The sequence below is a fragment of the Quercus suber genome, unplaced genomic scaffold, assembly GCF_002906115.3.
Source record: "Quercus suber isolate HL8 unplaced genomic scaffold, Cork oak 2.0 scaffold_187, whole genome shotgun sequence".
Classification (NCBI taxonomy): domain Eukaryota; kingdom Viridiplantae; phylum Streptophyta; class Magnoliopsida; order Fagales; family Fagaceae; genus Quercus; species Quercus suber.
In genome coordinates this window covers 201,029-215,684 of record NW_027069645.1, presented here as the reverse complement: position 1 = coordinate 215,684, position 14,656 = coordinate 201,029, and the positions used below count along the sequence as shown (strand labels likewise).

The 14,656-nt window shown below is 38.2% G+C and overlaps 1 protein-coding gene across 1 annotated transcript; it reads right to left on the bottom strand.

Annotated features, from left to right (window-relative positions):
• Positions 1 to 505: 505 nt before the first annotated feature.
• LOC111988386 (pyrophosphate-energized vacuolar membrane proton pump 1) lies at positions 506 to 4,018 on the bottom strand. The gene is made up of 6 exons (XM_065778602.1): positions 3,424 to 4,018; positions 2,960 to 3,339; positions 2,065 to 2,151; positions 1,651 to 1,981; positions 823 to 1,233; positions 506 to 629 (listed from the first exon to the last, which is right to left on the bottom strand). Exons 1-6 carry the CDS (start codon positions 3,949 to 3,951, stop codon positions 555 to 557), a joined length of 1,812 nt encoding a protein of 603 aa, XP_065634674.1. The 5' UTR covers positions 3,952 to 4,018; the 3' UTR covers positions 506 to 554.
• Positions 4,019 to 14,656: the final 10,638 nt, after the last annotated feature.

Below are 14,656 nucleotides of genomic sequence, written 5' to 3'. Positions count from 1 at the left end.
CTGTTCATAAACCACGCAAGACTAAGATAGTACAATTCTAGACTTTTGCCACATGAAGAGCTCTCATTCCTCGCTGGTAATAATCCCAGTGTGTATCAGCATAGCCTTCCACCTTCTTGAATAACTTTGGCCTTTCCTGGTTGACCAATTCTTCTTCAGGTCCAATCTCTTTTTTCGGTTCAGGCGTATAGAACATAGCCACAGAAATCCTCTCCCTCTCAGAGTTGGTCAGTACCCTATGTACAGGGCTCTTGAACATTCCATTAGTCATTATCTGCCATTACAGTAAACAACCAATTATAAAATGCTACCATGTATATTTTCGACGGTTCAAACTTCTTATTATGCAAATTGCAGTGATATAGAAGTAGATTTTCTTTCATTAATAGGCCTTCCTATGCAATTTATAACCATTTTTCTAGTATGGTATTTTTGTCCATTTTTGGAAATGTATGACTCTGCCCTCTCCCAGGAAAAAAAAAAAAAAAAAAAAAAAAACCTCATTAGTACCCTGAATTGGTGACCAGGAACTTGATGTAGAGAAAACAAGTTAGCTACTTGATTTTTACCTCAATATACTTCTTAGCATTATCCCAAGCTCCACCAGTATTAGATGCAGATATTGCTATCTGTAAAAGCACAAACCCGAAGCCAAAATGCAAAGTAAAGTCAGCAAGCAATTATACTAATCATACGAGATGTGAAGTCCTATTGGGCATTCATAACATTTCTTTGACTAAAATACAATTTTATATTAGTTACTACTATAGTATATAATTTGAGAAGCATAGTTCCTGCAATGTTTCAATAATTTAACATTACCTGCACACCAGAAACAAGGGAACCAGCCAGAACACCAGATAGGGTCTCCACGCCAAAGAAGATTCCAACAATAAGAGGTGTAAGCATAACAAGGGCACCAGGAGGAATCATCTCTTTGATGGATGCATCAGTGGAGATCTTCACACAGGTAGCATAGTCAGGCTTGGCAAGACCCTCCATGAGGCCTGGAATAGTGTTGAATTGCCTACGAACCTCCTCAACCATTTTCAAGGCTGCACTTCCCACACTCTTCATGGTCATGGCAGAGAACCAGTAAGGAAGCATGGCACCCACAATCAGTCCAATGAAAACCTTGGGGGTCAATACATCAACGGTTGAAATAGCAGCACGGCTCACAAAAGCACCAAATAGAGCCAAAGACACAAGTGCAGCAGATCCAATTGCAAATCCCTACAAACATATGAGAATTGAAGCTTAGTGAAATCCATAAGGAATAAAACTTCGTAGAAGACATGTAATTTGTAGTTTAAAAAAAAAAAAACAAAAACAAAAACAAAAAACTTATCCTTTTTTTTTTTTTTTGGTTGGGTGAAAAAAAAATAACTAATCAAGGTAAAAGGAAACCGGCACAGACAAGCTGGCACAGTTGGTTACGAGAAACAGACAGGGGGTTCAAGGCTTGTGGGAGGCAGCAAGAAGCTTAAATTATGTTTCTATAGTCATATTGGAAGTCACACTGAGGCATCTTCCCAGACCATATAAGACTAGTTCCATCAAAAATGAATCTGCAAAACTCTATACTAACAAATCATCATTTGCAAAATCAAAACGATAACAAAACTCAAGAACAGGCGGGTATCACAGTACCTTGCCAATGGCAGCAGTGGTGTTACCAGCAGCATCGAGGGCATCAGTTCTTTCACGGATTCGGTGGCTCATGCCCGCCATCTCAGCAATACCTCCAGCATTGTCACTGATGGGTCCATAAGCATCAATAGCCAACCCAGTAGCAATGGTGCTCAGCATCCCAAGAGCTGCCACTGCAATTCCATACATTGCAGCAAAGCTGAAACTAACAAAAATGCTAACTGCAATGGCAAAGATTGGAATGATGACTGATTTGTATCCTAGGGCAAGGCCAAATATAACATTAGTGGCAGCTCCAGTCCTGCAGGAATCAGCAACATCTTGCACGGGGCTGCAATAAGGAACTTTGTGGGTAAGTATATGTAAGTAATAAGCAAAAAGAAAGAATCATTGTCATGTTAATAATTTTAATACCTGTAGGCATTGCTAGTATAGTACTCTGTAACAAACCCAATAACAAGTCCAGCCCAAAGACCAACACCCACGCACAAGAAGAGCTCCCTGTAAGCATGTTTGATGTCAGTAGTTGCATATCAATAATGACATGTTCATTATTTCATATATCTGAAAACTTAGGGGAGCCAATTAATGAAATTCAAGTGGGTTAAAGCAGGATGAATTCAAATAATGTGTCAACTTGGTAATTGATCAAATCACTGAGCACATCACCAGGAAGTACACGGTCTTTTGTAGCTCATAATCCATTATCAATGTTCATTTTACAATCTAATTACTTATACAGCATATAATAAACTGGAAAGCACCTCCAGAGGATATAAAGTCAACTAACAGAAGAATATGGTTTATCGATAGCTTGTGTTAGGAAAATCTCTGACCCAATGTTAAACAACTCCACGTAAGGAAAAAGGCCTTCCTTTGTGAACCTTAAATAACGTGCAAAAGTATAGTGCAAGCAAGAATGTATTACACCTGGAACCTAACAACTAAAGACCACCCTCACCCAACGAAAAAATGAACATAAATCAAAATTAGAAATGATAATCAGATCTTTAAATTAAAAGTGCATGAGTAATATGTTTGAAAACATATCTAGAGCCAAGAGCCTTGTAGCTCAATTGGCACCTCTTGATATTTCCAATGGAGACATCCAGAGTTCAAATCCCCCCTCCCCTATTGCAACTATCGAATTGGAGAGAGAGAGAGAGAAACATATCTAGAATGGTCTTGAAGATTATATGCACGGTTACCAGTTAGTGTAGAATAAAAACTTATATGTATGGAAAACAATATACTTAAAACAGCACCTTTCTACATAACACATTTGAAAGGAAAAATGAGTAAACCTTACCAGTTCTTCACAACTTTTTGAACCCCAAAATTGTAAATTGTGAAGGATGATGGCAGAGCAACCCAGCTAACAATCGCAATCCCCACAGTCATGAGAACAGTGGAGATGATTAGTTGCTTTTTCAGTGCTGGTTCAATTTCCTTGACAGCCTTGATTTCAAAGAAATCAGTTGCAAAGAGGGTTGTGATTAAACAGACAAGGATACCCATAGAACTGATGAGAAGTGGATAGCACATTGCAGTGAATTCATGGTTGATACCAAAGGAGGAGATGGAAGCAACAACAAGGGCAGCACAAGATGATTCAGCATACGAGCCAAAAAGATCAGATCCCATTCCAGCAATATCCCCAACATTATCACCAACATTGTCTGCAATTACCTGATGAATGACAACGTACCTTAATCATTACAAACCCACAACAGTGGATAAAACAGTTAATTTCAGAAAAGAGACATGGCTTACAGCTGGGTTTCTTGGGTCATCTTCTGGAATGTTTCTTTCAACCTTTCCTACAAGGTCAGCACCAACATCAGCAGCCTTAGTATAAATACCACCACCAACTCTTCCAAAGAGTGCCATGGAAGATCCACCAAGACCATAACCAGTTATAGCCTCAAAAAGGCCTTCCCAATCATCACCATAGTACAGCTTAAAGAGATTGATAGTAATGTAAAGAACCAAAAGACCATTTGCAGCAAGTAGAAAACCCATCACTGCGCCAGATCTGAATGCAGTAATGAAGGCCTTCCCAACACCCTTTCTTGCTTCCAGTGTTGTCCTTGCATTGGCATAAGTAGCAATTTTCATTCCAAGGTAACCAGACAAAACTGAGGTTAAAGCACCAAGCACAAAAGAGACAGTGCTAAAGATTGCAGTTGCAAGTGCTGGCTTGCATAACTTTTCTGCATCATAAGTGCAGGGCTGGTTTTTTGTGCTGAAGCCCTTGACGGACCCCAAGAAGAGGAAGATCAAAATTGCAAAAGCAACCATAAAGACCCCAACATACTGATATTCGGTAAAGAGGAAGGATGTCGCACCTGTTACATGAATGCATACAATAATTTTAATAAAATAGAGATACAACCATAGCTGGTGATAAACTGCAGCTTAAAATCTGAACATATACACAATTAGCTTATAAAAGAAGTGCCTAAACCATATGAGACTTCAAGCAAAGATTATAAACAGATCCAAATAAATCAGGGATCATTATTATTTGGCCATTACCAACAAAGTAGCAAATCTGGCAATATCAAGTTGCAAACAAATACCCATTGTCACATAGAATTATGCAGTACAGTCAGGGATGGAACTAGGATTTGAAGTCGAGGGGGGCAAATATAATTTTTTTTGGGGGGGGGGGGGGGGGGGGCGGCTAAGGATGGCATTGCTCTCGGAGCTGGCGACGGAGATCGTGATCCCAGTCTGCGCTGTGATCGGGATCGCCTTCTCGTTCGTGCAGTTTATACTAGTCTCTCGCGTGAAAGTCACGCCCGAGCGCCACGCGCCGCCTCAGTCCGGAAACAACAACAAGAACGGTTACGGCGAGTACTTGATCGAAGAGGAGGACGGCATCAACGACCAAAACGTCGTCGCTAAGTGCGCTGAGATTCAGAACGCCATTTCCGAAGGTGAGAGAGCTTAGATCTAACGGTTCTTGTAGTTTTTTGACAAAAAATTACGAGCTTTTGGGTTTCGTTTGGAAACTAAGAAAATGAAGGAAAGTTAAAAAAGAAAAGTCAGATTTTGAGCTTACTAAATTATTCTTGACTTGTTTTTGTTAAGAAAACGAGCAAAAGAAAGTGAAATTTTGAACTTGAATTTTTTTTTTTTTTAATGATTTTTCAGCTGAACTGGTAGTTTTTTCTGTTTTAATAAAAAAACAAAAAAAAGTTGTGAACTTTAAGTTTTGGAAATTCAATAGTTGTCGGAAACCAAACAAGGTGTATTATCGGGTTTCATACGTTAACAGAAGTTGACGAAACCTACGCATTTTTGGAATTTTTCTACGTATGGACTATTATGGACTTCTTCTTTTTTTTACGTTAAGCTTTTACTATTGGATCTGCCTTTTTTTAGCTTTTGGGCTTGACGTATTTTTATTTTTATTATTTGTTATTACTATTAGTAAATGTTTTTAATTATTTTGCCGTGTTTACTTTAGATCTAGAAGATAATGTATGTTTTCAATTTTTATTTTTATTACTGGGATGGATGTTAATGATTTTTGTCTTTTTCTATGTAAATACGTTTGGCTTTTTGGGTATTACCATTGTTTACTAGATGTGCACTGCACGTGAATGCTGTCACTCAATGGATGTGGCTTTATTTACTGTGTGTGTTGTAGCATCTTTGGGGATCAAAGATATTGTGTATTATAAAAAGAGAAAAAACATTTAAAACAATTTTGTTTTATTCTTTGTTGTTTTCTTTTTTTCTTTTTTTGTTTCGATTTTCGTGTTGTTGTTTGGGAAAGTAAATGTTATTCGTGTTTACCTTGTCGTTACTAGGAGGAGTTAATTTTTTTTGTCGTATGTACATGAAGGATTTCAGGAGTATTTATTAATTATTAAAAAAAAAAAAAACTGAGAATATGGCATGTGGAAATGGATCTACGTTCTGACTTCTGAGTATTTTGAACAAGTGATTTTAGTGGTAGTATTAGGATGGTGTCAGTATAAGAAATGATTCGACTTACCTAGGAAAAAAAGAAGAAGATATAGTTTTGTGGCTGAAAAGAATATTCCTAATGCGATGCCACAGGGATAAAATGCCCCTTGCTTTTTGCAAAACATCATGGGCATGGCATTCTGTCTAATGCTAATGAAGTTTGTTTGAGAAAGTAGGATTCTCTTGTGTGTGTATATATATATATATATACACATTTGTCAATAACGCTTGATAATATAATATATATATATATATATTTAAAAAAGAAAAAAGAAAAAGAAATTTGATAATTATGATAGTTACTAATAGATATTTATTATGATTGCATATTTGCATTTGTATATAGAACTATATATTTTAACATTTAAAGAAAACATGATATGCTAAGGTTTTAATGGAGATTTTAAATATAGAATAGAAATTTAATTTAATTAAAAATGTATATTAAAATAATTATGTATAAAATTGTGAGACCTCAAAAAGCTTACATGACATAGTATATATATATATATATATATAGGCCCTTACAACCAGTGCTCATTTCCCATTTTTTGATTATTTGTCAAGCTAGGGCTATTACAAGGTTAAACGATCTCATCATAATGTATTAATTTTCCAAAAGTCTTGGGTGGAATCCCTTACAACCAGTGCTCATTTCCCATTTGTTGATTATTTGTCAAGTTAAGGATATTACAAATTTACTACATAAATCTTACAAACTTATGTGTCAACTTTTAAACATAAAACAAGAAAATAATCAAGAAATTTATTTATTATGTTGTTGATGTGGCATTGTGTACAACCTTTTTTTGTTGTTGATGAAAGTCATTGCCACACAATTTTGTAATCTTTTTGTACTAAAATTGGTAGTAGCTTTAGCATTGATGATAAATTTTTTTTTTATTACACCAGTCTTTTCAATCCCTGAATTTTCTTCATCTTTAGATTTCCTACCACTGTACTCAGGGATAGAACCATGTACAAGCAGAGGGGGCTGTGCCNCCTTTTTATTATGAGTCAAGTTAATATGTGCTCTTAGGGCACACATTAACCATTTATTTTGGGAAAGTTTTTATAGAAAATTGAAAAAACTGTTAAAACAGTAAATTACTTTTTCGTTTTTCCATAAAAAATTTTTTTAAAATGGATTACTAATATATGTCCTAAGGGTACACGTTAGTAAATTTTTTTATTATTATAAATATTTGAGTGCCAAAATACTTTTTTAATAAATAAAATATCTATAAGTATGACTTCAATGTCTAAATATTAAAACTGAATACATTATTGATCCTTAAAATTTACGTATTAGACCCATTTGATTCATAAAATTCAAAGTGAATTCTATTAGTCATTTTCCTTTTTCGTCAACTTTCATTTATTCTTTGCCTATGTATCTAAACTAAACAATACCGCATTATTTGAAGACGTGGCAACTCTTTTAATGTTAAAAAGTTACACATTACCCCGCACAAACCTAGACCAACCATTTTTTTAATATACCCAATTCAAACTTGTTAGAGTTTCTAACGAGTCTCTCTTTTTCTAAACTCGTATCACGAAACTCTTGATTAACCAATCTTGTAGTATTTGCCAATAGTACAGCATTACTCTAAAAAGGAAATCATTCATTTTTAATAAATCTTCACGTATATTTGCATATAATGACCGATAAAAGCATAAAACCAAACCCCAGAAATCCACTTAACTGGGTGAACATATATATTGCTGGTATAGCTCATGCTCCAGGAGTTCGAGTTCAAGAAATTCTTTACAATAGGTTCGCGTTCAACACCTATTGTTGTAATTATTTTTATCAACTTCAGTACAAAAATGGAACCAGGCAAGAATCACCTGATATTTTACAGAAGCAACCGTTTTCTCACAGAAAACACCACTTTGTTCCAATCATTTTCTTACTTCCCAATTTTCAGCAACGTACCCATGCACCACAAAGAAAATATTGTGTTTCAACTTTTAAGCAAGGAAACTAGCCAAGTACCCATAAATAGAGACAACTAACCAGAAGGAAATGTTCACTTTCGTAATAGCAAAGAATCTAAGCCACAACCTCTTAATTTCACTTTGCAAACAAGCTTGTTCACTGCTGCAACATATATTTAAAAAGCTAACAGCAAGTCTTCCACTTTCAATAAACTCTATTATAACTGATCCACTTTGCATCTGATAGCTTTTGACATTGTTGTGCATAATCCTTAGTTGGAAGACTTTAGCTAGGAGGGGATCTTCTCCCCATTGGTTACTCATGGACGATATCTAAATAATATGCTATTGATTTGTAACTTTCATGCCATATATATATGAACATAAGGAATATTCTTCTGTCAAAAAGTTTCAGTGCACTCACCTATATTATGTTCAAAATAATACACTACAAAGAAACAGTAGCACTGTATGCTTTTCTTTCCAATTGGCAAACCATAATCAGTCAGGACCTACATAATGGAGCAGGCAACAATAGTGTATTTAGCATGCATCTGTACATTGAAAATTTCCTGCATCCTACAAATAATTATACAATCAATGCCTACCATATGGGTCAACCAGCAATGGAAAAAATTAACCAAGAACTTCAACAGCCTAGGATAGATGTAGAAAATAAAGGGCAATAGCATCCAAAATCTCATATTGTTATTCTACCAATAATGGATGGCAATGATCTTTTTCGTAGCTGGGCCAGGAGTCTTTGCCATGCATGAATGCCTCATGATGCATGGGCCTCTCTTCCTTCTCGTGTAGTGCCCTGGAATTCAGTAGTAAGTAGTACAATAGTAACAGTAGTAAGTAGTTAAACTTTGTAGTTATAGCTTGATCAAGTAGTTAAACAGTAGTAAGTCATGACTTCTTAAAGTAGCAATTCTTTGGTGCAAAAGGAGATTCCAAGGGTTTGATAATGAATTTTTTTGCAACATTTAAGTCTCCTATAAGGCTATACCACGCTCATTCTAGCAGAGTATTATGAAAAATTTTAATTTATAAGAGAGAGAGAGAGAGAGAGAGAGAGAGAGTCTCTCATAGGTACAACTGTACCTAATATATTCCCCTGAGACAACACTGTTGTCTGTAGGGCTAGTGGGTCTATCCTTCAGGGGATTCGGGAAACAGTTTGGTTTATTTTCCTATCAATATCTCCTACCTTCTTCTCTCTCAAATATTCTCTATTCTTGCCATAGTGTCATGGAAGACCTTTCAAAACAATGGACTAAGCTTTCGTTGTTAGATAGAGAGACAAAATCACATTGGGAAAAAACAGAGAATCTAATGATCATATCATTGCTGCTAAGTTCTTAACCCGCAGAGCGTTGAATGTTGATGTTGTTGGTAGAACCTTCAAACCTTTATGGAGAGCGATGAACGGCTTCACAATAAAATATATGGACAATCACACTCTGTTGTTTGTTTTTGAAAATCAGGAAGATGTCAACCGGGTCCTGCTCAGTGAGCCTTGGACTTTTGACAAACACCTGGTGATGGTTCAAAAGTATGAAAGAAATACTCCCTTACAGGATGTAAGTTTTAACAAAACCTCTCTTTGGGTGCAAGTTTTTGATATTCCAGTAAGATACATGACCAAGGAGGTGGCAGAAGATATATGTAGTTCTGTTGGAGAGGTATGCCCCTCTGAAACTCACCCAACGGAAGTAGGAGGTTGTTTTGTGCGGGTTAGGGTCAGAGTGGATGTGACACAACCATTATGCCGTGGAAGAGTTGTAGACATGGAAGTGGGTGGCCAGGTCTGGGTATCCTTCAAATACGAAAGGTTACCCATTATATGCTACTGGTGGGGGCGCCTTGATCATGATGAGAGAGATTGCCCGTTGTGGATTGAAAGCAAGGGCACTCTTAAGCCTCAGGATAAGCAATTTGGACCTTTTATGCCTGCCTCTCTGTCTGTAAACCTAAGGAAAACTGTTTTGCATGTTTCGGGCTTCTTTGAAGATAGAAAGGGTCTTCAACCTGGTCTGATGAAGACCAAGGCGAGCTCATGTAGTCAATTGGAGACGGTACCTCCACCGAAAAACACTGGCCTTCCTCTCTCTGGTGAAAAAGTAGACATGGAAACCTCGTTTATGGCGGTGAATGCAATAAATGAGGATGTACTTCCGGTTGCCTCGAGTTTGCAGATTGATGTAGATATGACGACAGACACTCAGGATGAAGCTGCTTTATCCTCACCACCAGCTATTTTTCACCATCCCAACGAAGGTGACGTGAACATAAAGGGAGGCGGATCCTTAATGGGTGCTGCACAACTCCTTCCAAAGATCTTAAAGCCTGTACTTGATCCACAAATCACGGGTACATACGCTGAGGGTGACCCTTTCCTTGCTAAACTCCAAGAAATTGACCGTGACCTACAAAAGTTTGATCATGTCCCATATGAGAAAAAGGAGTGCGCAAGAAACCAACAAAGTGCTCAGTTATCACAAATTGAGGGCTGCCAGATTGGGGAGTTGGGCTCGTTGGGATTCGAAACAGATGAATATTTAAAGTGCACGGATTCAGAAATAACAAAAGTATCAAATGGACCAGAAGGGAAAGGAAAAATAGGACTTGGGCCCGGCCCACAAAAAGATATGAAGAAAGGGCAATGGACAAGAATAACAAAAAGGCTCAATTATGATTTAGGGGTGGAAGTCTCATACGGGGCTGATGGCCTAAAACGTAAAGACAGGGAGAATCAGGCCCGTGAGGAACTCAATACAGAGAAGGAAAAAAAAAACAAAAGTTAAGGGAGGAAAATATGAAACAAAGTGTGCGGTTTGCCACACATTTGGGATCGGCGGAGGTTGCGGAGCAACCCCGCCGGGTGCAATGAGTATCCTTAGTTGGAACTGTCGGGGGCTTGAAAACCGGCAGACAATTTAAGAGCTTGGTGATATAGTCCGGGCACAAGATCTCACAGTGGTGTTTTTAGTCAAAACATGGCTGGATGAGTCAAGGCTAGCTGGTTTACGTGATTCACTTCATTTCGGTCATCACCATGGGGTTTCAAGATTAACTCGTGGTGGTGGCTTGGTGTTGTTTTGGAAGAATGACTTTGATGTAAAAGTTATGTCTTCCTCAAAAAATCATATAGATGTCCTGATCAATAGAGGAAAGGAAAATGTGTGGCGCTTTACGGGTTTTTACGGAGCACCAGAAACTCAGCTTCGTATGGAATCTTGGGATTTACTATGAGATTTAAACAATCGCTTCTCTATTCCGTGGTTGTGTGGGGTGGATTTTAATGAACTTTTGAAGTCACACGAAATATTGGGAGGCCGTTTATGACCTTATGGACAAATGTAGAAATTTCGCGAAGCCCTTGACGAGTGTGGTTTGTTTGATCTTGGTTTTGTGGGTAATAAGTTCACGTGGCACAAAACTCATCTGGGTGGTGGAGTGGTGTGGGAAAGGTTGGACAGAGCACTCAGTACATTTGATTGGTTTAACTTGTTCCCAGCTACTAAGGTAAAAACTTTGGTTTGTGCCTCTTCTGACCATTGTCCTATCATGATCCTACCCGAAGGGATCAATTTAAATCCCTAACGCCCTTAGCGTTTTGAGCATATGTGGCTTGAAGAACAGGGCTGCCACAACACTGTTCAAAATGCTTGGAAAGCCATCTCCTCGGACCCACCTATGACAAAAGTTATGTTGAATGTTGATACGTGTAAAACCCAGCTGAAAGTTTGGAGTAAGAAGTCCTTTTGTAATGTAGTAAACACACTATTGGAGAAAAAAAAGAATCTGAAAGAAGCGAAAGAGTCTGCTACGAAAGGAGGGAGTGTTGATTTTTTTCTCCAGTTAAAAGCTGAGGTGGCCGAGCTTCTTAGAGTGGAAGAAAAAATGTGGCAGTAGCGAAGCCACGAGCAGTGGATGATTTCTGGTGACAAAAACTCTAGCTATTTTCATAACTGTGCTTCACAACGGTTCCGACGAAACAGTATTACTAAACTCAAAGATTCATAGGGCAGAATGGCCTCATGTGATGATGAGGTTTCAGTAATGTTTGTTGAGTATTATAAACATTTGTTCACCACCTCAAACCCGCAAGACATCGAGGAAGTAGTTCAATTTACTAAACAGGTGGTGTCCGAAGATATGAACAACTGTTTGGTCAGAAACTTCACAAAGGACGAGGTGGAAATGGCCTTGAAACAAATGGCTCCATTGAAAGCCCCGAGGCCTGATGGAATGTCGCCAGTCTTCTTCCAACATTATTGGGAAAGCATTGGGAACAATATTGTAAAAGCTATGATCTCATGCCTAAATTTAAACTCAATAGAGACAGGTTTGAATCATACTTTTATTACTCTTATTCCCAAGGTGAAGAGTCCTGAATTTGTTACTGAATTTTGCCCCGTTGCCCTCTGTAATATTTTATATAAACTTGTTTCAAAAGTGTTGGCAAATAGGCTGAAGAAAATTTTACCCCATGTTATTTCTGAATCTCAGAGTGCATTTCAATCGGACAAAGCCATTTCCGATAATATCTTGGTAGCCTTTGAGACTTTGCACCATATGAAGAGGAAAAGAACAAGAAAAATGGGACATATGGCTTTAAAATTGGATATGAGTAAAGCCTATGATCGGTTGGAATGGGTCTTCCTTCAAAGGATTATGGAGAAGATGGGCTTTCATTCGAAGTGGATAGGCTGGATTATGGAGTGTGTAAAATCTGTGTCCTATTCGATTTTAGTCAACGGTGAACCAAAAGGTCATATTGTTCCCTTACGAGGTATTCGTCAGGGTGATCCTCTCTCTTTATCTTTTTTTGTTATGTTCTGAAGTTCTAAATGGGTTAATTGAGCATGTAGTGGACTGTAAACATATAGAGGGTGTCTCTCTTTGTAGAAATGGACCAAAGATCTCTCACATCTTTTTTGCAGATGATAGCCTGCTATTTTGCCGTGCAAGAGTGGGAGATGTGGAAAAAATTCAGGAGATGTAGGGAAAATATGAACGGGCGTTAGGACAAAAAAATTAACTCGAACAAGACTACCCTCTTTTTTAGCAATAATACCTCAGTTGGTACAAAAGAAGAATTAAAAGTTTTGCTTGGAGTGGTCGAATTAAAGGAGTATGAAAGGTATTTGGGTTTACCAACGATAGTTGGTAGGAAAAAAAAGGCGAGCTTAAATTTCATAAAAGATAAAGTGTGGGGTAAACTCCAAGGGTGGAAGGAGAAATTATTATCGCAAGCCGGTAAAGAAGTTCTTCTGAAGGCGGTGGTTCAAGCCATTCCTACGTTTGCAATGAGTTGTTTTCGTTTGCCAATCGGTCTTTGTCAAGACATTGAGATGCTCACTCGAAAATTTTGGTGGAGTCAAAGGGGTGATAGAAGAAAAATTCATTGGGCAAAATGGAAGGTATTATGTCAACCAAAGAGTGAGGGGGGTTTAGGCTTTAAAGATCTTTGCAAATTCAATAAAGCTATGTTGGCAAAGCAGGTGTGGAGATTGATTCATGATAAGGAGTCCCTATTTTATAGAGTTTTTAAGGCGAAGTATTTTCCAAACTGCTCAATTTTTGAAGCTAAAACTTCTTCTGGCTCTTTCGCATGGAAGAGTATTCTGTGGTCCAGGGATTTAATTGAAAAGGGATCCTTTTGGAGAACTGGAAATGGTAAATCGGTTCAGATATATAAAGACGCCTGGTTACCAAGTCTTGATGGCCGTTTAAATTCCCCGGTGATGCAGCTTGCTCCGGAATCTACTGTGGACTCTCTGATTAATTCTAAATCGGGTTTGTGGGATACCAATCTCATTGATTTGTGCTTTTATCCACTTGATGCTTTGTTGATCAAGTCTCTGCCTCTATGTTCTAGTCCGCAACCCGACACTTTGGTTTGGAGATCTGAACTTTCGGGTTGCTATTCTGTGAAGTCGGGTTATAAGCTCCTGTGTGAGCTTCTCCTTCCTGACATGAATCGTCCACCTGTCTTGGATTCTATAAGAAGTTTCTAGAAAAGCATCTGGAAGTTGAAAGTTCCTGGTAAGATTAAGCATTTTCTTTGGAGGGCCTGCACAAATTTGCTGCCCTCTAAAGAAAATCTACTGAAGCGAAAAATCCTCAAAGATTCAAGTTGTCCTCGATGCTTTGGTGTTTTGGAGTCTGTTGTGCATGCTTTATGGAGCTGTACCTGTATCGAAGCTGTGTGGAGGGCGGATTTTGAATGGGTGGATCAGTTCATCGGCTTCTGAGTCCTTTACGGACGTTTTGGAAAAAATCTGTACCAAACTTGCCTTGTTACCTCTATTTGCTACTACGGCCTGGTCATTCTGGTATCAAAGAAATAAATCTCGACACCAAGACAATCCCCTGCCCCTTCACAATATTGCTGGTTTTGCAAAAAACTACCTCCACGAATTCAGGGGGTTGGTTTGCCCCCATCCTCACAGACGTCGAGCTGTTTCTCGCAGATGGGTTCCTCCTGTAGTTGGTGTGGTGTATGATGGTGCTTGGTACAGAGAGTCGGATATGGCGGGAATTGGTGTGGTTATCCGAAATGATGTGGGCCAGGTGTTGGCTGCTCTATCCGAGCAGATAGTAAAACCCCCAACTGTGGAAATCCTAGAACTTCTTACTGCCTGGCGTGCTGTCACTCTTGCTGCAGAATCGGGCTTTGCTCGGATGGTTTGTGAAGGCGACTCTGAATCGGTGGTTAACTTACTAAGGTGTCCCGGCATGGAAAACTCTTGGGGAGGGCATATAATTATGGACATTAAATCCCATTCAAACTCATTTATGAGTATTTTTTTCGTTCACGTAGGTCGGCAAGGCAATGTAATTGCACATGCCTTAGCCCAGCGAGCAAGACAATCTTTTTCTTCTCAAATCTAGTTGGAGTGTGTTCCAACGGATGTTATGTCTTTTGTATGGGATGATTTTCCTCTTTCTTGATTAATATTAGTAAGTATTCACTTCTCAAAAAAAAAAAATGTACAACTGTACAAGTACCTTTTTACCCATAGGAGCCCACTCCCAAAAAAAAAAAAAAAAAAAAAAATTACTACTC